Here is a 23,053-nt window from a genome sequence, read left to right as displayed (position 1 = left end):
CCGGAGGAGCTGAGCTTCCTGGGGTGACAGGGATGCTGTGGGTACCCAAGTGCCTCGCCCTGGGCGTTTTAGTAACTGGCTGCTTCCCACATTGCTTCATGTGGGACTTTCTTCACCTCTTACTGTGTGCTTTTAAACCTGTAGTATTTGAGGAAAGTCCAGGCATTGCCCAGTCTTGCATCTCTGTGACAACGTCCTAACTTCAAGCTTCTCATCTGCTTCCTCTTCCTCAGAGCCAAAACCCACAGTTCAGCTGCTGGCTGTCAGGGGTAGTGCCAGCCCCTCCATGGGATGCCAAGTAGCTCCACTGCCTTTTAGTTTCTCGTGTGCCTGAATCTCTGTGTTTCTGTTTGCAGCAATGGTGCTGCTCCTTTTATTCTTTCTGGTCGCCTCCTAGCCATAAATGCTGTCTGTTATCCCATTCCAGATAAGCAAGTAGCTAGTTACGCATGTGTCACCACAATAGCCACGTGGGTGCTCTGATTTCAGGCTGAACCTCTTTGTGTGTATGTGCTGGGCAAAGGGAAGTGGTATGATTTTCACAGTGTTCCTAAACGTATCTACACTCAAAGAAGAAGGTCCAAGAAAGTACATTCTGCTTTCAGGAGAAGCCTTTGACATCCATCAGTAGTGCTGTAAGTCATCAGCCTGCTGTAGTAGCTTCCTTTGATAAGAAACAGCAAGGAAACAAAGCAGAATTGTGCCTGCTCTTTTTAATCTCTGTTCCTCATTATCATGAGACCACCTCCCGAACTTCAGGAGGTGAGGCTGCGTATCACAACTGCGTGGCTTCCTGGCCAGGCTGGCCTTTCTCCTGATAAACCTGTTATTCTGCATTGAAGAGCTAGTTTCTTGTTGAAAGGGCAATTCTATTTCAATAAAAGAGCACTTAATCCTTTCTCGTTTGTCTTCTACTATCATTTAATCTTGGCAAAACAACAGAATGTTAGAAAACTTCTGCTCAATCTTTTTCGGCTCTGTTTTTTTCCTAGACTCAATGGAATATGCATTACTGCTTTACAATATGAAAATCAAACTATACCTACATATGATTTATTATTCCAAACAGAAGGATTGCATCTATCTATAAGATAGAAATGTGGTTAAAAATAGGATGTAATTAAAGTAAATTACAGGACAATAGTAGCCTTCAAACATCTAAAGAGATGGTGTGTTTTTCTTATTGTCAGTGTAAATGGTCTCTGGAGACCACCCTTTTACAGTGATTGTGCATGTCTAAGATTAAGCAAAGCTGTATGACCAGTGCTATCTCAGGAGGATGCTGAGTCATTAACTCATGTTTATTGCCTCTTGCCATCTTTAGATTATTGCAATTTATAGCTCAAAGGCCTTCTAGGCTGTTTATAAGTTAAAATTAGCTAAATTCTTCTGGATGCAAGTGATAAGTCACTTGGCATTTGTATATCATGGGACGTAAGTTCCTAGCGATGATGCCAGGCGGCTTCTAAGATTTTTTTCTTTCTGTACAAAGTCTAATTGTGGTTCTTGTCCCTAGTTATACTGGATTACTGTATTCTCTGTTTTGCTAATTTTGCTAATTTGCTAATTTGCTAACTGCATATGCTCTTAAAGAATTTACTGAAGTTAGAGTTGATATTATTTATTAGGTATACAGTATCCACTTCAATCAGACTACATTAAAATGTTTGTATATTATCCTGGAGTCTTTAAGTCACATTTGGTGATGACCCAGGAACTTGTTTAAGTTCTACATGGTAAATGAACAGCCAGGTTAAGTAGCAGATACAGACTGTAGTACTGAGCATATGAACAGAATTGGACATAATTTACCATGGACCAAAGACAGGTGCACTAGGAGAAACAATGACTGAAAAAAAAGTTTCAAGAATCACATTTTACCTTATCCTGTGGATTTTTTCTTTTACCAGTCTTATTGCTGCTGATAACAAATTCAATCCAGGCATTACTGGACTAAATGCTTATCGACTTCAGTGGAAGTCACATTTGCTTATATAATATAGTATTGTGTGGTTCCCACTAAACGGGAAGTCAAACTATTTTTCCATGTACATGCATTATGAAGTGTTTATTAGTATTGTGTGGTTCCCACTGAAAGGGAAGTCAAACTATTTTTCCATGTACATGCATTATCTGAAGTGTTTAAATCACTATTAGCATCACAGTTAAACTTGGCCTTCCCATCATGCTCAAAGAGATTATATTAAAACACCTCTGGATGTAAATTATTTAAGATTTCGGTACCTTGCAATCACCTGAGAATTCTTCTCAAGCATACCTATGAATTAGTTCAGTGGTATTAGAGTAAAATTCCTTATTCTATGTATTCTATTGTTTTTAGTTTAGAGTACAGTGTATAGCTCAGCCTATTTTGGTAAACAGAGAGGCTTCATCAGGAAAAGAAATATTATAAGTCCTTTGAATATACTTACTGTTGAATTTATTTTAAACTGAGCTGCAAGGGCCTACATTTCTTAAACACTGATGCTACATTCTAATTTCAAAATCAGTCATCTACACTTTTGTATATGTTTTCCCATCTACACTTTTTCACACATACATTTTGCATGTGGAAAAGTGCTATGTTAATTTACAGGCTAACCTAATGACAGGGTTGGTGTTTAGATTTGTGAACACTCAGAAGCAGTTCCCCTTAAAATGGAAACCCTCTTATTTTTATGTGTCTTGATTTAAACTGAAGTGCATAGACAAAATTATTTCAAACAGAGATTTTGCCAGGAGAATACGCAGAGTTTACTCATATATGCATCACATATGCAATTGTGATTTTATATGCAAAGATCATAGAGGATGCCCCTTGATTGTCGTAAATCAGCAATCCAAAAGACACCGGAATTGACTGGGTTTGAGCAACACGCAGTACAAGATATTCTTATTATCTCCAGAAGTTTTTGTTCATAACTGCAAACCAATGTGTCTGCCTATCATATTGTTCAGCAGCTTTCTGCAGGGCTAAACCAGGCTTTGATTTTGCATCTTGGTGTAAACAATAGGCGTTCCTTACCTGTTTTCAAATGTGACCAACTTTCACTATCACAAGATTAGCGTTTGTGCGGATACTCCATTGTGTTTTGTGTTTGTGTTCCTTTCCTAACTCAAGCTTAAAGGGGAAAAAAACTGTTAATGCTTAATATATTTTTCTCATATTAATATTGAAGGACAAACAAATGAAATATTTCAGCCTGTATAAGACTTTTGTACTTCTAATGGCAAAGTCTTACAGTTAGTTATCTGCATATATTGCTAATTATCGTAGTGTATTATTTTTTATTTCACTCATGGCAAAATATAATATTTTAGGGCACAGTTGTGGAAACTAAAATGCTACCAAGAAATCTGTACCAAGCAACGCTTGCATTCAAAGTATGCATCTAATGCTAAATGAACTTGAAGCAAGGGATAGAGAGTCAGGTTTGTACTTAAAAGATTGCTCACCAAAAAGTTGCATTATATTTATTTCAGAAAACTTAAACAACTTGCTGAGAGTGAAATGTTCTTCAACTTTCCAGCCTAATAATTATTTTATAAATATCAGAAGTGCTGTGCACTTAATTCTTTAGCTGAAGGCATTATTTTCAGTTTCTGTACACTGCTTCGAGCTTGCTCCATTTAATCATTTTAAAAGCTTATTTGGTGTAAATTGAATTTAACACTGTAGTTGCAAGGGTGTTATGTAAAAAGTCCGAAAGATTTTCTGTAGCGTAGTGGCTGCTGGTACCAAGGATGGAGCTTTAGAAGGGGAGCAGCGACTGCATCATCTTAAACTCTGCAGCACCCTCTCTTGACACGATACAGCAATGCCGTGAGCTTCCCCCCCTCACTCCTCGGGAATCTATCAAAATACATAACGGAGAAATCCATAGCTCCGCTACGTGTTACTTTTTAAAGATCTAGTTTATGTAGTAAAATCTCAATTTGCCGTATGTTTTGGGATTAGTTCTCCTTTTATTTTTATTTTTTCCCCTCCTACTGCCATTTTGGTCTATCAGCGGACCCAAAGCAGAAAGCTTCAGTCGTCTTAGGCTTTTTGTATTTTTTTTTTCTTTGCTGTAGAGATCCTGAAGACTTTCCAAACTGCATATTTGGTGCTGTAGAAATGCAAATTGTCTGCTCTTTTGTAAACCTTTCAATTGTCAGACTGCTCTCTTTCAAAATAATAGAGGAGCCTGGAATCGCCCATGCTAAAATTAAGAATTTATAACTGTATGGAACAGATGTTTTCATAAACATTTGCTATAATTAATTTCAACTAGGGGATTGAAGGAACAAAGCAGTTTTTCCCTCTTCAAAACTTTATTGCCTTTTCCCCATACAGCGAACTCGGAAATCTTTGCTTTAATATTGTTAATGAAACAAATTTACTCTTCTGTTTGGTTTTCATTGTGAAAAAGGAAAGCTTAATTTGAACAAGATACCGACCTTTGGAACAATGGACAGATAGGCTGAATTTCAAACATTGCGTGTAAAGGATTAAAATACAGAGCATAAGTCTTAAGGTGCTCATTTCTGAGACCACAACTCCGTGGTGTCAATTGTCAGAGATTCCTACATATTAGAATAAATTTTATCCAGATCAGTTTGATGAATATCTATCTGTGGAGTAAATAGTATCAAGGAATTTTTTGTTTGAAGAGTTGTGAACCTTGGTGTTACAAAAAGCAAAGGAGTCTCGTGGCATTATATATAGTCTTAATGCATAGTAAAATGCTTATTGTATGTTGATTACCCCTTTATACTCACAATAAAGGTCTGCAATCTGTTAAGCTTTTTTGTTGTTGTTTTTTGTATTATATGAGGAACACATTTTGACTAAAATCATTCTTCCATATTTGTATTGTCACTGTTTTTTTGGGGATATTGTTTGGAATGTATATAGTTTAGGACCAGAATTCTGGTGTTATTGTAAAGAAGAAAAAATATTTATACATTATTGTTCTGTTTTCACTAATTTCTGTATATTGTAGAAATACCATTTGAGAAAAAAAATGTTTAAAGTTTTAAAATAAGCACAGCTTAATTGTTTTACACCTGAAAGAACCAGTGCAGCTGCAAGGATTTTTTTGAGCAAACTAGAATTCCTGACTGATCTGTCATCTATAAAGTGTGCAAAGAAAAATAGGTAGCTGTCATTAAAATTACATTTCAGCTTTCAATAACCATTTAATGAGTAGCGTAATTATATAAGTATGGTACCTCAAGTACTTCACTCAATAATTAAAAATAATCTCATCTTTAAAGTGAAAGCACTATAATTATTATTTGACTTAACCAGGACCACTGTTATGATCTCCAGTGGCACCTCAGATTGTTCAAAATGGTTTTGAAAGTATAAATTAAAATTGGATAAATCATTAAATTATTAAGCTTTAAATATGCTGAAAATGAATATAGCATGGAATTTGGAAGTCATGTTATAAGAATTGACAACCTTAGACTGCAAGCATATATTTGTGTTAAAATTTTCCTTGTCTCTAATCATAAAACACTGCATTAATGATCGAGTGTTTATATCAACCTGAACTTAAATTTTCACAACTGTTAAATAAATTTTGTTTTTTAACAACATTTTAACCTTTGATTAGGATACAGAGAAAATATTAAGCAGAGTGCAAACTCGTCGGCAGAGAGATCTATCTCCATTTTGACACTTGTAAGCAGGGGAAGGCACAGTTTGATTTCCTAAGTGGGATCACTTTTATCACAAATTCCTAAACTGCCAGCCATAAAACCCTTTCGTAGCTGACACAAGATTGGTAAATTGGTTAGCACTATACAAATATACATGTGTGCCCACACATAGACATGCATATGTGTGTATACATACGCAGAGAAGTATGTATATATGTAAAGACCTTTCTTCAGTATCAAAACATATTTTCAAAAGAAAAAAAATAGCGTTCGATTATTTTTAAAAGTAGGAGTATATCCATAGAGTAAGGGGATGTTACTCAAGCTTCTTGTCTTCGTAGACTTGCAGCTGGTTATGATAGCATCCCAGCCCTTCTCCCTGAGAAGTCCTATGATGAATTTTTACATCTCACAGAAAACAGCTGTTTTCAGAGAGGTGATGAAGGAGATGAGTGAGAAATGGCTGATCCCTACATCGTTCTTCACATGCTTTTTTACTCTTGTTGAGCACGTGCTTAAGCTCAGAGTGCTCATTGTCCCTGGTGCATACCCAAAGCATCTTCCCGCTCCTGAACTGGAGCTCTGAAATGCTATCCATTTTCTTCTTACTGCCCGAAGTGGAAACTGTGAGCTGCACCTTGAAAAAGCTCTTTGAGAAGATATTGTATTATCAGTATAATAGGCTGTTAAAAAATAAAAATACAAAAATAGTGCACATATTTAAATTGGGCTTCTCCTTGTTAGAGTTTCTACACATGGTTTTCAGATAATCTTCAGCAAGTGTATTTGGCATCCTCCTTATTCTGGGTTCATCCATTTTATGTGCTATGTCTATAACCTCAAACACGTTCTTAAAAGAAAAGAGTTACTGCAAGTGACAAGCCTGTGTGTTCTGGGTGAATCTAGTACCCTAGTAAATGTACAATTTACAAATCCTTCTCCATGCATCTCTGAAATCTAAAGAAGCCAGCCATTTGTTCTTTTTTGACTGGTTAGTAAAAGCATCAATTTCAAGTTACGCAAATTCTCTTGAAACAGCCTCCAGCTGTGTCCAGCAGTACTGGGTCCCAGCTACCCAAGTCCCAGCTCCCTTTAGCCCTTGGTCTCCATGCACAAGAACAGCCTTTACTAAAACAGGGCAATAGAACTGAATTCTTTCAGGAGAAAGTGTTCATTCCCAGGAGGGGGAGTTTCTCCAGTTAAAGTAGCAGCAGGAAGGATATCCAGATGATTTTCAGTCCCTTTGGAAGGATACTGCCTTATTTTATTATTGTATTAAAACCAGTGACTGCTCTAGTGCCAAAAGCTGGGTGCCTTAGCCGTACTTACTGGTTGTTTCCCTTCTCTTTCCTCTGAAAGTGTGATAAGATTTATTTTACCTTTTTTTTTCCCCTAGCTTTTGCATTTGAAGTGTGTGATAAGATTTATTTTACCTTTTTTTTCCCCCTAGCTTTTGCATTTGAAGCTTGGAAACCTTTCCAGGAGGTGTGGGGCAGGGTTGGCAGAGCATGCTCTGTTTCTTCAACAGAGCCCTTCTTCCCATTTTTGAGTCTCAGAAAGGATCTAAAGATTAGGATGATACTGATTCGATTAGGATTTTTAAAGGAGACCACAAATTCTATTACCAGCATCATGAATCTTATATTGATAACTGTTCAGTGTACATCCTAATTTTACCAGAAAGCTGGATCATTATCACTGAAGAAGATAAAAGTAATCTATCTGTTCTACTGGGAGTTCACCATACCTTTCAAAAGGAGGAATAACTGGAACTTGCCTGAGGAGAGGTGATCCAGGGCATGGATTCCTACAGCTTATTGTCATTAGTTAGTGAAGCACCTGTCCCATTTGTTCTCAAGTACTGCTGACTATGAAAACTTACCAGGATTTGCTAGAAAGCCTTTTGGATAAAAGTAGGTAAAATTTAGGGAATCTTCTTTTAAGTCAATGAGTACTTTGTACTTTGCTTTATAATTTTTATCACTTTCAGTGAAAGACATCTAAATCATCTTTCAAGATATCATAACAGACATATCTGTCTTAAAGGGGATGGAGCAAGAAAACAACCACATAAATGCCCACTCCACTAAATCCTGGTTTTGAGAGCTGAATGTACCTAGTTCTATCCAGTTTCGGTAGCTGCTGCTAATGATACAATGGAGCAGCAAAAGCAGCTCTCAAAAAAAAACCCCAACAATAACTTGTATGAATATGAAATTTATTAACAATGGGTGTACAATTAAGAATGCTAAAGTATTGTGGTGGTCAATTAAATAAGGGACATTATTGTCTTCTGAGAGAGTGCTTCAGAATAAAACAGGCTACACTTATCCTAGTTTGTGAAGGACAGCTCAGTGGAGGACAGCTCAGTGGATGTAGCAGACCCAGGATCCCACCAAATGTTCATTGTGGGATCCTGATGAAAGAACAACTTTTATCACCAAGATTCTGGTTTTCTTTGCAGAGTCCTGTTGACTCTTCAAGCAGGTCAAATGGTTTAGTAGAAAGATGATTTTTTAATGATTAGAGATGATGGTTGCATTTTTTGAGTTCTTCTTAAACCTCATTCTTCAGAAAGGAAGAAGATAGCATTGCCGTTCTTGAAGAGAGTCCCAAAAGATATTTTTCAGCATATGAACTTAGCATTGTGAATGAGTTTTCTTTTTCTGTCTGACTAGTGTGATAAGTGAATGCTTAGGAGTTGTCTAAGTATAAATAAAGTGCAATAGTGTGTTCAGGACCCATTTTGATGTGCTGTGTCCCTATAAACAATTGCCCAGTATCACTGCACGTAGCCATATGGCTTTAGAAGAGACTGAACATAGTTCAGTCATTTTTCTCAATGCTCAGGATCAGATGTGGAGATGGGTAATATATGAAAAAGCATCTTACTTAAAATTGTCCCAATATGGGAGACTATTTTCCAAGATACAAGAAAAAATGGAACAGATGGTTATTAATAACGGGAGGGTCGGCTCCTGGACAAAATATCTGGTGGTGTTAATTTAGTTAAATTTAGTAATCAAAAAGCAGTTTGATTAAGTAGGATTTCCATTTTCAAAATAAATTGAGAGCGCTAATTAGTGAAATCAACTGGACTGAGCAATTTTAGACTAAAATGCAGTAAAGGTTTGGGATTTATTTTAGACAAAGGTACAAAAGTTAATAAAAAAATGCATTCCAAATTAGATGAGAAAAAACACTCGGAAGGAAAGTTCTATGACAAAGTGGATGATTATTTTTTAAGGAATGTCTGGAGTAAGCAAAGATCATGAAAGAAACAGAAAAACAGCTTGATCTGCAAAGAAGGCTACCTCCTGGATATCAGAAGGTGTGGGGTTATAGTGACAATTAGCAAAAGTTGTGTTGAATTAGATCATAATAAGGGAATTTAAATTAACAAGAAAATATTACTTGACTATGTAAAGAAGCTTTCTGGGGAAGAAAACTAGAACCATTGTGCAGTGCAAACGGACAAATGATACTAAACGTAACCCAGGTATGGTCTCAACCAGAAAAGTTTTAATTTTCACTAAAAAAAATTGCAGGCAAAGGCCTGAAAATAAATAAATAAAATAAAAGGGAGCGTTGGGTAGATATTATAAATTAGCACATCCAATAAAGATTAAAGCATCTGACTTACAGAGTAAATGTCTTTCCAGAATACTGACAAATACTGCTGCATGGAAAAACTTTTTTAGTCTTTTACTTCATGGCTGATAGCATATATTTGAAGGAGGGGAAATGTAGTACCTGTACTTAGATTAAGAGGAAAAATGTGATAGCAAAGCAGCTATATAGGTTGACTATTATCTGTGCAGGGCTTTAGAAAAGTTTTTAAGGAAGAAGTAAGAGAGAAAAGAACAGCGAATGGCATAACTTCTAGTGCACGTTTTTTGTTAAACAGGAGATTGTGCCCAGCTAACCTGCTAGCCTTTCAAAATACACATTAAGGAAATACGTTGTCTGTCTGGACCTCAGTAAACCCCCTGATGTTGTGCTACAGGAGATGTTATGAAATAGAAAGGATGGGGATTAGTGAAGTATAGTAATTATAAGATGACTAGACAAATGTGTATTTTAATGAAAGAATTATTTTTAATGCAGTTTGTGGTGGAACTGATCTTATCCAATATTTTCATTTGTTGTCTTGCCACAGAGTGAGAGACTGCATTGATGGACTTTTATGAAGGAAAAATATTAGAAGGTAGTACCCAGTGCAAGCACAAATAGAGTACTCAGGTGGGACTGATCCTTTCTGAGGAAAAGAGGACTAGAAACAGCATGAAATAGTGTGAAATACAGTATTGTACTAGCAAGAATTTGTACTGTAAACAGCAAACCTATTTTTGTAAATAAAAATGGGAGAGTAAGCATGTAGGAGGTGGTGCAAACTGCAAGGTGGTGTGTCGTGACTATAGACTGTATCGAGCAAGACTTTTTTGATAGAAAAGAAAACCGCTGTCCAAAGAATCAACTGATTAAACTTTTAGTATGCTGTCTACAGCTCCTGTCCCTTCTTTTCCATTTGTAAGAAGGACTGATTTAAAGAAAACAAGGAATACGGAGCCTCATTTAGGAAAGAGACTGAAAGAACTTGATTTCAGTAAGCAGAACAGAGGACACAAAGGTGCGCAATGCTATCTGTAAATGAATTAAGGAGAATACACAGGGACATAGAAGAATTATCAAGCTAAATGACAGGTTGTGTAAGAATAAATAGTATAAAACAGGACATGAATAAATTTGCTTTGAAAAATAGGTGATTCTTTCTGGCTTTTAACAGTCCTTTGATAAAAGTAGATATTATAGAGAAGAAGGTTTTCTTGTAATCCTTGGTTTCTATAAATGTCACTGTTCTATGTATAAACAGCCCACAGGATGTAAAGCAAGATGTTTTGCAGACATGTTACTTAGGTAGTTTCAGAGAAGCTTTGAACTTGTGCTATGACAAAAAATATCTGGTATACAATCAACTCAATTCTTCATAGATGAACTTTTACATTCTTTGACTTAATGTTAGTAAAATCAAACTCATCTATTTATATGGTATACCTCTGTAACCTTATACTAGTAAAATTGTGTTTAATAAGTTGAGAAGGGCCTTAATCAAAACTTTAAGTGAAATTAAAGCTCAGATTTTCAGAACATTTAGACTCCAAATTGAACATGGAGGCTAGTTGTCTCTCTTGCCAGCTGTAAGAATTTGAAGATGTAAGGTTGAGACTTGTCTATGTAAGTTTTGTCCTAAACTAACCATATATGGTAAGATCAATTGCAATTCTCAATCAATATTGTGTTATTTATTATCAGGGTTTGTCTTATAACAAAGGTGTTTTCTTTTATTTTTGTGTTAGGAGGATCAAATGAAAATGGAAGCACACACCACACCTCAGATTCAGATGGAACATTTATTTCTTACAGGTTGGTATTTTTTTATATTTATTTTCTAATTTTAAAAAGTTTGAATATAATAAACAGCATAATCTATTTAAAGCAAAAGAACAGGTCTGTATATTTTAAGAGTATTGTACAATCTGAATTGCAACAGTCAGTAGACTAAAGGACATGAAGGGTTTAATTAAGGAATGATCTGAAAAGTTGTTTTCTGGATTATTATTTTTTTGAGAAAGCTTTTCAAAATGCTTAACTAATGAAAGTACAGGATGTTTGTAAGCCTAAATATTTTTAAGGTTGTTTTGTTGGGTTTTTTTTCTCTCCAAAGTATGCAATAAAGTTGAAATTCTCACCTAAACTCACTGCAGCTAAGCTAAATGTTGTTGAAATATTTAACTCACCGGGGATCACCTTTCTGATCTCCTCCAAAGTAACTGGATCTATGGACCACATGGAACTCTATTTGCTCGTTATTTCAGGTCAAAAACCAAAGCCAGAATTTGTTAAATTTGAGGTTTTCTGGCAGGAAAATAATATTTCGATTCTGTTGGTAGTAAACACCAGTTAAAGAAAAATGGTGCCGAGGAACTTCTTGCAGCACTGTCACTGAGCTTGAGTCTTGCTTGGGTACGTACCAGAGGGTGTCTTGTACTTGAAAGCACAGAAGGGTGATCAGCAGATGCGTAGTTTCATCTTTCAGCCGGCAAAATACTGCCTCTGCTACAAATGCTAAATCTTTGTCCTTGTGACTGGTAAATTAATAGTAAGATTTGTGCTCCCCAGAATGACTGCATCTGATTTTGATGCTTAAGTATGGTAAAACAAAACAAGCTTACCACATGATTGTTTTGGATTCATTTAGTGAACTATGATGGATGGCATCTTTTCATTTTTTATTCGTTGTCCACTGGAGTCTGTACTTCAAAGAGGTGTAGGCAGGCAGGCAGGGGAAACCTGCCTGTTTGCCCTGTCCTGGTTGCAGCCGGCTGGGTGGGGAATATTCCACCGTCTTGCAGGCAGTGAGCTGTGCTGGGCATGAGGAGCCTTCAGGTGCGGGGTGGCAGGGAGGGACACAACGCCTGGAGAACCTGTTGCAGGCTGGAGACTGAGAGATTGCTGAGGAGAGCAGGGAGCAAACAGCCTGGTCCTGAGGATGTTGAAAAGAAAGGCTTTCCATAAGGACCTAGAGGGAACAGCGAAGAGTTTGTTGCGATTAAAACATCCAGAGGAAGCTTCTGGACTGAGAGCAAGGCTGGGAAGAAAAGGTGTGCCTGCAGGGACACAGTGGGACAGGGGAGGTTTGATTTACAAATCCTTCCAATTTTCTGTATTCTAGTAAGTCTGCTCTAATGAAACCTACTTTGTGATGACATAAAACCCTTCGAGGGTAGTTAGCGTGTTCACTTTGAGAAAAATACGTTAGTGGATCCATTTCAGGGTTCTGCCTGACTCGATTTCTTGTCATATTTGTGTTCTTTAATGTATGCAACATACCATCTAAGTTAAAAGAAGGGCTCAAAAATACCACCCAGAATAATCTTCATGTTTTTTAGGTGAGGAGCATATGGAGATACAGAGACCATGAAGCAGTCTCTGAAAAATAGGCAAGATAGAATTTAGCCAGATCAGCAAAACGAAGGAGTTGAGAGCTCGCTCTGCCATTAATTCCAGGACACTTATAGCTGAAAGTCATTAACTCAGGAGCCCCACCTGTTGTATCTGCCAAGGTAAAACTTGAAGAAGAAGCCAGCTTCAGCTAGGCTCTGATTCCACAAGAGTGTAAGCTGGGTCTGACCCTTTCTTCCTACCCCTTCTCCACTCATCCAGTGGCACTCATCTCTCAGTGAGCCAGTCCAGGGTGCTAAACTAGCCCAGCCTAAACTGTAGGGAATCCTCAGCCATCTTTAATGTTCCACAAATAAGAGGAGGTTAAAGCTGGCCTTTGTATCTCCATATTCCTTAGTCCAAAGTGCATATAATAAATACAACGTTGGCTACGACTTCCACTGAATAATAATCGTATCCTGTCAGAGAGGATTACAGCCCAACTTACAAAACTGAAGTTAATTAATATTTTAAAAGCAGTCCCATATACCACTGCCAGAGTATTATTGTTATAATTAGAGGCAAGATGATAAAGCAAGATAGTGCCGTGTATATATGTCTCTGTGTGTATACACATATATATATAAAAGAAACCTCTGTCTTTTAATAGTTGGCAAGCTAGCACTGTTATTAAGTAGTATTACAATGTTTAAGGTGTGAAATGAATATTTTCTGCTCAGTGGCAAGTAAGTTCCATCATATAATGAGACTGACTGTAAATTTGCTAGTTGGGTTGAATATTGTGTTGATAGTTATAGTTCTGTGCTGCATGTTAAATAAAAATGAGCAGCTAATACCTTATGAAAGACGAAAAGTGAATCTTAAACTACCTGAAAGGTAATGATGGTAAATAGTTGTTATTTCTTTAAGGACTCATTAGAGATTTGGACTTATTTTAGGATGCTGTCAATGAATATTGTTTCAGTAAGTTAGTAACTTGATAAAACTGATGATAGTCTTGTTTACCCGATGTGTTTTAGTCTACCATATTTAAAACAGACTGGCTAGTGAATTTTTGCCCTAAAAGAGGCAAATGCATCTTTGGATCATGGTAGATGCCATGCTTGCAGAAGGCTAATGCATGCAAAACTCTACTGGAAATTTTTACTGAAACAAAAGCTGCTTTATGTTTTATCAGTGGCAGTCTCTTTACAATCTATTTAGGAGAAGAGGCAACTCCAAATGTTTAAAAATATTTGAATGTGAATGTGTTTTACTATTGAAGGGGAGGGGGGGGGGGGGGGGGAGGGGTTACTCGATTCCAACACTTTTTATTTTAAAGGACAATTTTACACTATCCAGTACAAGACTCCAAGTATGTGTGTATGTAATAATAAAGGATGTCAGATCATTATCCTTTGATATATTTATAATGCTCCGGAACTATTTGTATGGGTTTATTTTTAATATGATGGTGTCACCTTAGAGTTTGTGGCTCTTGCTTGTGTTGATCACAGCACAGATTTAATGCTGCTTATGTTCACATAGTGAGCATTTCCCTTTAGGTCATAAAGTTTGTAAGTAATGTGAGTGAAAAGCACATGTGACTGGCACATATTTCTAAATATTCTGTGAGCTTGTGAATGCGTCCTGTCAGGTCACAGAGAATTTTCTAGTTGGTCTTCAGGCTATGATGGAACTATTCTTTGTGTACTTGAGAAGAAGCTTTACTAACAAGAAACTATGAAAATTATTTCCTAGAACTATGTCACCAAAATTTGAAGTTCACTATTAGAAAAATTTGAACAAGGATTTAGACATGTAGTAACTGTCATCTTTAAAACATAAGAAACTTGAGGAAAATATTTGAGCTCTGCTCTACTTTATAATTTTCCTGCTGTGGTTAAAGCCTTTTCTGGATGTGCAAATTGGCCGGACTTCACTAAAAGGAAAAGAAAAGTAGGTGTGGGTCTCTAGCTTCAGTATCTGCAATGCAGTGCCACTGGAAAGTAGAAATACTGTCTTTCTCCTGCCTTCCCAAGGGCAGCTGACCTTCTCCTCGCCAAAGAGGTGAACCCCTTGCCAGCACATATGACTACAGACTATTACATTAATCTGTTTAGCCTCAGTACCAGCTGCTTGCATGTTTTTAATTATCTTATTAGATGGTATAACAGTGACCTATGAAATAAAATGAAGGTGAGTATTTTTTAACTTTATTTTACAGGCTATTTTTCTAAATATACTTTAATGACCTAATTATGACTTTTAGGGAGAGCCATTGATGCAGACATTCAATTTGGCTGATAGAATCTAACATCTCAAGGACACTTATTTTCTTCCAAGGTGGATTCATACATTAATACTGCTTCTAATAAAAATATAGCCTAAAAAAAGCTCACTTTTCATACTTGTGTTGTTAACTTACTTTATGATTCAGAGACCCATGACTACTATGCTGGATTTTCTTAATACATCTCTGCACTTGTATATAAGTTTAATTTCTACCCCATGTATCAAGATAAAGTTCTTTCCTGTGTGGCTTAAACTCCATGACAAGTGATGATTGCTCAAAGTTGTGGGTTATGTAGACAATGTATATTCTTCTTTCTGCTGATATTTCAAATAGGCAGAAAATCTAGTGTAAGAAAGATTTTCTTATTCCATTTTCTTCCCCTGACTTCTTACAGATTCTGCTTACCAGATGTTTTCTTTCTTACTGCAAAAAGGCAATGTGCTCCTGCTGGCTGAGGCATGTTTCTTGTGTGCCAGCCAACAACCGCAGGACTGATACTGCGCATACAGAAGAAAGACGGCAAGGGGTGCAAGCTGTTCCTCCCTTTTTCTACCCCCTCCCAAAAGTGGATAGTGAAACTAGTTTAATTCCTGTTTGACCTATGGCTTTTCTTGGCAGCTGAGCCAGAAATGGCTACATAGCCTCTGTCCTTATATGTTAAATGTAGTGCGAAAATGTAGGCAACTTGTATACCTCCACCTTGTGGAAAACTCTTGTTTTAATCCATTAGGAAACAGCCCATTCCCATCTACACAAGTCTATTTGGTCTTGTTCATACACAGGTGGTGTTTCTTTATTGTTTTACTTTTAAGCCACCCCTGTGCAATTATAACCTATTTTTCCTAACTTTGTCCACTATGTGTCCACACATAATCAAGAGCTGTAAAGAACAAGCTTGTTTCTATTGGGGTTTTCAAATATTTAGAGATACAAAAATTTGGGAATAGAAGATGAAGCAGTGAAGTGGCACTGCACCTCTGCTCTGTAAGGAGAATTCTCAGTGCTGGCATCCCTCCTCTTTTTCCACAAGGAAGCGGTAAAGCTGGCATCCATGTTTGTCTTACCTAGAACCATTTGCTAGATGCCATCTTGGTTGATGCCATTTATGTGCAGAGAGGCCTTTTCACTACAAGTTAATTTTGTCTGAGAGCCTGTAAACTCTCTCCTTGAATTTTGTTATTCTTCTGAAAGATTACGTGCTTATAGTCTTTCTCTGGATGTAGTAGTCTCTGCCAGTACTCTCATTTTGTCCCTGTTTGTGAAGAAGTTAGCAACTCCATCTTGCAAACCTCATATTTCCAGCAAGAGAAGGTCACTCTCTGCACTGATCACAGGTTTTCTCCAACAGTTTTTTTCTCCAAATCCAAGAAGATCACTGTCACACCAACTGAGAGCTTAGAAGATTTCTGATTTTCTCTGGATTCTTTCAAAATTACTTCCCTTTCTTTTCCTGTTTAAGGACCCTTATATAATTTCCATCTCCGTCTTGTCAAACTTCTTTTATTGACTTCTTCCTTCCACAGCTGATCTACTCTGCCCTCCTTGCCTGGTATCCTAAGGAATTTATGAAGGATGTCATAAGACAAGAAAGAAAAAGTTGTTATTGAGGAACTGAAATCCTATATGCAGTATACTTTTTCTAAGATCTACATGTTTCAACAGATGTAAATTGTGGATTTTTTTGAACTTTTCCTTTGAAAATTATGTTACTTTCTAAAGAGGTGGAAACAGTAATATAGGCTTGCTTTCTGTTTGTATGCGGTGTGATCCCTTAGAAAATAGGGGAAAGCAAATTTAACAAATTTACTTAAAGCCTGAGATGCTCTGAACAGAGAATCAGAAAGGAAGGATTGAGTGCTAGCATCTTTTATTGGCAGAATGCTTCTTGACGGATTGGTAGCAAAAAGGAAAAAGTTAGTACATGACGGGAGACCATGGAAGGGAGAATGGTAGTTTAGGAAGCGAACATTTTGGTTTACGCTTGATTTATTCTGTTGTACGTGAAAATTAGCATGTGTACCACTGACGCCATATTCAGCTGATGTCATATTTTCCCTTACTAATGTTTTAAGTGTTTTTCATTATGGATTTCCTTTACTTTTGCACTCAATAATCTTTGAACAATCATGGCAGCTGGGAGAGGTGACTGAGGACTGGAGGGCATATTTTCCCTTACTAATGTTTTAAGTGTTTTTCATTATGGATTTCCTTTACTTTTGCACTCAATAATCTTTGAACAATCATGGCAGCTGGGAGAGGTGACTGAGGACTGGAGGGAGCAAAAGTCACTCCTATCTTCAAGAAAGTTAAGAAGGAGGACCCAGCAAACTACAGGCTGGTCAGCGTCACCTTGATCCCTGGGAAGGTTATGAAGCAGCTGATCCTGGGAACTGTTTCCACGCACATGAAGGACAAGAAGGTTCATCAGGAGTAGTCATCATGGTTTCACCAAGGGGTGCTTGGCCAACTTGATAACCTTCTATGATGAAATGACTGGCCTGGTAGATGAGGGGAGAGCAGTAGATGTTGTCAACCTGGACTTCAGGAAGGCCTTTGACACTGTCTGCCATAAGATCCTCATAGACAAGCTGTTGATGTATGGGCTGGATAAGCAGACAGTGAGGTGGGATGAAAAATGGCTCAGAGGGTTGTGATTAGTGGCACAAAGTCTAGACAGCTGGTAACTAGTGGTGTACCCCAGGTGTCAATACTAGGTCCAGCTTTGTTTAACATCTTCATTAATGATTTTGATGATGGGGCAGAGTGTACCCTCAGCAAGTTTGCAGGTAACACAAAACTGAGAGGTGGCTGATACACTAGATGGTTGTGCTGCCATCCAGAGAGACCTTGACAGGCTGGAGAAATGGGCTGACAGGAACCTCATGAAGTTCAACGTGGAGAACTGCAAAGTCCTGCACCTGGGGAGGAAGAACCACAGGCACCAATATCCGCTGGGGGCTGGAAAGCAGCTTGGCGGAAAAGGACCTGGGGGTCCTGGTGGGCATCAAGTTGAACATGAGCCAGCAATGTACCCTTGCAGCAAAGAAGGCTAGTAGGATTCTGGAGTGTATTAGGAGGAGTGTTGCCAGCAGGTCAGGGTAGGTGATCCTTCCTCTCTACTCCACACCTGGAGTACTGTGTCCAGTTCTGGGCTCCCCAGTACAAGAGAGAGATGGAGCTACTGGAGGGAGTCCAGGGAAGGGCCACAAAGATGATGAAGGGACTGGAGCATCTCTCCTATGAGGAAAGGCTGAGGGCTAGGACTGTTCAGCCTGTAGAAGAGAAGGATCAGGGCGGATCTGATCAAAGTCTATAAATATCTGAACGGAGGGTATAGAGGACACAGAGCCAGGCTCTTTCCAGTGGTGTCCAACAACAAGTCCAGAAGCAATGGGCACAAACTGAAACACGGGAGGCTCCATTTGAACATCAGGACATGCTTTTTTACTGTAAGGGTGACTGAGCACTGGCATAGGCTGCCCAGAGAGCTTGTGGCATCACTCTCCTTGGAGGTATTCAAAAGCTGTCTGGATAATTAATTGTAGGTAGCCCTGCTTGAGCAGGGGGGTTGGACCAGATGACCTGCAGAGGTCCCATCCAACCTCAACCATTTTGTGATTCTGTAAACCCTATTATTCAAAATCCTAAAAATGGAATTAGTTCGTTCTAAATCAGAAGGAGGAAACACCTGTGGCAAGAGCAGAAGAAAGAATGTCTGTATGAGTGAAAAGCATGATTTTCTAAGCAAAGATTCAGTGCTAGGGTGAATGGCATGAGCAGCATAGCATTTGAGATCAGGAATGTCAGGTTACAAAAAAATTCAGAAGTATTTTGTTCGTTCTTCCTTTTTTTAGAATGAATATTTTCCTTTTTTGTAAGCACCGTTAGTCCTTTCATAAACTTGACAAAAGAGAAAGGAACCCAACAGGATTGCTCTTGTGATTTTCATTTTGGCCCCCAAACCTTTCACAATTCTTCCTTCTAACACCATATCTGGCAATAATGAAGTTGAAATATTTATTAAAAGTTCTGAAGGTCAGTCAGTCTAAGTAATGCAATGAACTTCATCATTGTCATTCATTTAAAACTCAGAACTCGTATCACCTTTGCAGGAACGTGACTAACACTGACAGGTGAATGGCACCATACTTTCCTTGGTGCTAAAGATCTTAAACATACTGGCATTAGCTTCTAGTCCATGGGATGCGCAGTGACATAAAAGCAAGAACATCTGCCACAGAACTGTGAGTGAGTTGTTGGCTGAGTTTAGCAGCAAGAGAACCTGGAGAGGATCAGTTCTTTGCTCAGTACTGGCTCAGTGCCGTCAGTGGGATTTTAAATGGAAGAGTTGTGTGCTACACCTTTGTAACAGAACTATTGAAGGTTAAACCAGATGGCTTGATTTTCCTACACTGTTCAAAATGCATCTGGTCAGTGATTTCATTTTGGTTTTTTTTTAAAAAACACCATGACCTAGAACTGTATGTAAAACTTGAATACAAGATGGCAGGTTTGAGGAATTACAGTTTTTAATCCAAAGAAGCTTGAAGACAAAAGCTGTCTCAAAATAATGTACAATTGAAATAAATGTAAAGAGCAAAGACTTGCTTTTAGTAAGACTACGTGGTTTTTAATGATGGTAATAAAAGCTAGTCAGTTCAAGAGATTAAAGTTATATCATGAAATCGCTCATTTTCTTATGTTATTGCATGCAAAATAGACGGATTTACAAAGTTAAGATGGAATTAACTATATTAAGTAGAATTTTGCATTTGTCACCCTGCACATCATAAAATCATCCGAGTTTTGAATCAGGTGCATATTTTTAAATATTGTCATGACTACGCCAGTTCTAGACCTGCTCTAACTAGTCAGGTGTGAGTACAGAAACATTTTGGGACATATTTCTGCAAAAAGTATCTCCAGTCTCCTTGTTACATCCATTTATTAGTTTGATGATTTGTAGAGCTGTAGCTTTTAACTTCTGTTATGTACTACAGGAAGCTCTAACTTTTTTCTTAAAGAATGCATGTCTGTTCCTATAACAAAGCTGCATGCATGTGAACACACAAAATTCACACAGCTCTGGTTAGCTGTGGGTATGAATTAGCAGAAGGGAAAAATCTGATGGTGGAAATACCAGTTACAAGGCAGCAGCAGATATAGTCTCTCCGCAGCGTGCATCATAACTAAAAAGGTGGAGGGAACTAACATTAAATGTTTAAAAGTTTATTGGGTGACTCTCCCTCACTGCGTGTTTGTATCTCACCCTTTGCTATAGAGGAAGATTAGCCACCTTGCTTAAACTAGGTGCCCAGCATTTAGATGGCAGGCTTTGGGTGGGGCGAGAAGGCCTGCCTTGCCCAGGGAACTTCAGTCAGGACAGCGAGAAAGTAAATGTTCTGCCTGTACGTGCAAAGGATTTCAAATGTGTTGGGGGGGGATTCAAACTAGAAAGCCTTGGCTCTGCAACTGGCAAATCAGTTACAATACAAAAATAAAAATAATTGAACATAATACCTAAATTTTAGTTCACCATTCTGTAAATGTGCACATAAAGTAATGAGTAGAGGAGAACGAGCTGATGAAATTTAGACTTTGAAATGACTGTAACAAGAATTCTTCTACAAAAACTAAACAATTACAGGGTTGGAAGTTAGGTGTTCTCCCATGGCCAAACCCGGCTCTTTGGCTGAGAACCACCAAGGCAAAGTGGACAATTTGGAGTGTGGAGAAAGGTATCTTGGGGTTCTGCCTCAGATCCAGTGCTGTTACGAGAGGTGCTGGCAAAGCGTCCTGCTGCCAGTGCAGCCTTATTTCAGTTCCCTAGACTGTACTACACACACGCCGGTAGCTTAAAGAGCATAGCTAGGTAATAACCTGAAGTTTTTGCTGGAATGCTTACATTAAGAAAGTGATTCTACCTTTCTTCACGCAAACCTTTTTAACTGTATGTCAGCCAAAAGTGGATGAAACCTGAACTGTTTAGAAATACCTGGCCTATGAATGTTGAGCCTCCCAGCAGCACAGCCATGCATATTCACACTTACATGGCTGTTAACTCTGCCTCGTATCCTGAGGCAGGAGTTCGAGAAACAGAGGAAAATACATATATTTTCCAAGCATACTGATAAACCTTCACATTAAGGCTGTCAAGTGGATTTTCAGGGTAGCAAATAAAAATCCATGTGTTTCAGAAATGGTTTTGTTTTAGAAACTTACTGCTTATTACTTGATACTACCTTTCAATTGTTTTTTCCCCGTTTTTATAGAATAAACTCTGTTTTCATTACATTCCTGGCCATTGCCTCACTTTTTTCTCAAATGTTCATTTTATGGCATAATAAATAATACAAACTATGCATGTTTCTTGCATTTATACAGTATGTTTGAAAAGAACTGTTGCCTCTATTTAAGTGTAGATACTACATTCACTTATTGATGTTCCTATCAATAAAGACCTCATATTGCAAAACATATGACACAATAATTCGAGAATTTGTTTTCTTTCTGATGGTCTGTTCAGTAGCCTGTTGCTTCATTGGGTGCCTCTGGGGAGCTGATTTTGGGTCTCAATATTTTAAAAAGCACGTTCTGAAGATTAACATAAAACAGTATGAAAAAGTGAAATTGGCTTTTCTGGGAGCACGCACACCATTTTGTTTTAGATGATTTTGCCAATACTAGCAGCACTGCTCAAGAGTTTTCTTTGGATCACTATGAGACTATCCGTTTTATCCTTCAATATTGGTCTAGAGGGTAGAATAAGCTCAAGATTTAGATTGAAATCTCAAATATGTATGCAAATGTTCACACCTTTCAATAGTATTGCAGTATTCTTTCATGAACTGAGAAACATTCCTTGTTATCTAAATGTTGTTGTAAATATTGAATTGGTCTTGTTTCATCACGGACACAAAAAAAGGGATTTCAAAACTTGGCATAAAATATTTTAAAAATGCATGAGATAAAATAACTATACCCACTGTCTAATGACCTGATAGATACTGGTTTCTTTGTTGCCTGCAGTTTCAACTGAAAGTGAAATAATTATGGACAGTAATATTTACCTGGTAGGTCGGAGCCCCTGCAGTCCCAGAACTGAATCTTTGCCCTTTTTCAGTGACAGAGTTTGTAGTTTGATGTGGCTATTCACATTTTTACATTTCTATGGGTTTTAGTGTCTTCCACAGAGTTTGATGTTGTCTGAACATCATAGTACAAAAATGCTTCTTACACTAGCTTTAAGCTTTGGAAGGATCTGCATTTGTGTACTTCAGCAGCTTTATCCTGTAAATAGGTAAATGCGGAAGTTAACTAGCGGTGATCACTGTCTGTGCTGTACCACTCTTCCTCAATTGTATTTCTTCCTCTTCTGAATGGAGTATCTATTGTGATGAGCTTAGGTGGGCTACAGTTGCATTCTTCTGCGTATCTATGCTGATGCATTCGTTTTGCCATTATGCTGCAGATCGAAATTTAGCAGCAGAGACAGAGGCTGATGTTCCACTACTGGCTATCAGTGGAAGAAAGTCTTTGTTACCTCTCCCCAACGCTACCACAGCTCAGTGTTGCCTCAGGAAAACTCTGGGAACTACTATTTGAATTCCAGAATTATTTTCCAGGCGTCTTGTTACATTATTGGTGTCACTCTCTTAACAAGTTTACAACTGCTTGTTCCTCTAGAGCTGTGCCATAGTGGCATTCCAGTGTCTTTTACTAAGATGCTAGACCTCAGGGGTTTAAATACCTTTTCAAAAATGGTATTTAAGTGCATGTAAAATTCTACTTAGACTTTCTGATGTAAAGTCCTGCTTGTTGTGCTCTCTTCCTTACAGTGTGTCATCAGAGAGAGACACTTCTCTTCCAAGTCTTTGGACTTTTATCTCTGAAAATCTAATGTTCGTAATTGTCTTAACAAGCATCAGAGCCACAAAAGACGTCCTGTTGGAAGGAAAGAGGAGAATAAATATGCTTATATATGGTTTGCTAGGAGATAAAATCTAATGTTCGTAATTGTCTTAACAAGCATCAGAGCCACAAAAGACGTCCTGTTGGAAGGAAAGAGGAGAATAAATATGCTTATATATGGTTTGCTAGGAGATCAACCTAGAATCATAGAATCATAGAATCATTGAGGTTGGAAAAGACCTCTAAGATCATCGA

The 23,053-nt window shown here is 37.8% G+C and overlaps 1 protein-coding gene across 3 annotated transcripts in view; it reads left to right on the top strand.

Moving 5' to 3' along the window:
• The window catches only part of TBC1D5 (TBC1 domain family member 5), a 310,363-nt gene that overhangs the window by 126,671 nt on the left and 160,639 nt on the right, over nucleotides 1-23,053 (top strand). For all 3 annotated transcript variants that reach the window (XM_009288595.2, XM_009288593.2, XM_009288594.2), the window contains one exon: nucleotides 11,007-11,073. In XM_009288595.2, the coding sequence (XP_009286870.1) occupies nucleotides 11,007-11,073 (67 nt within the window). The remainder of the gene's footprint in view (nucleotides 1-11,006; nucleotides 11,074-23,053) is intronic.

Source organism: Aptenodytes forsteri, unplaced genomic scaffold (genome assembly GCF_000699145.1).
Source record: "Aptenodytes forsteri isolate BGI_AS27 unplaced genomic scaffold, ASM69914v1 Scaffold9, whole genome shotgun sequence".
Classification (NCBI taxonomy): Eukaryota; Metazoa; Chordata; class Aves; order Sphenisciformes; family Spheniscidae; genus Aptenodytes; species Aptenodytes forsteri.
The sequence above is the reverse complement of the archived record's forward strand: the minus strand, read 5'-3'. Positions and strand labels throughout refer to the sequence as shown.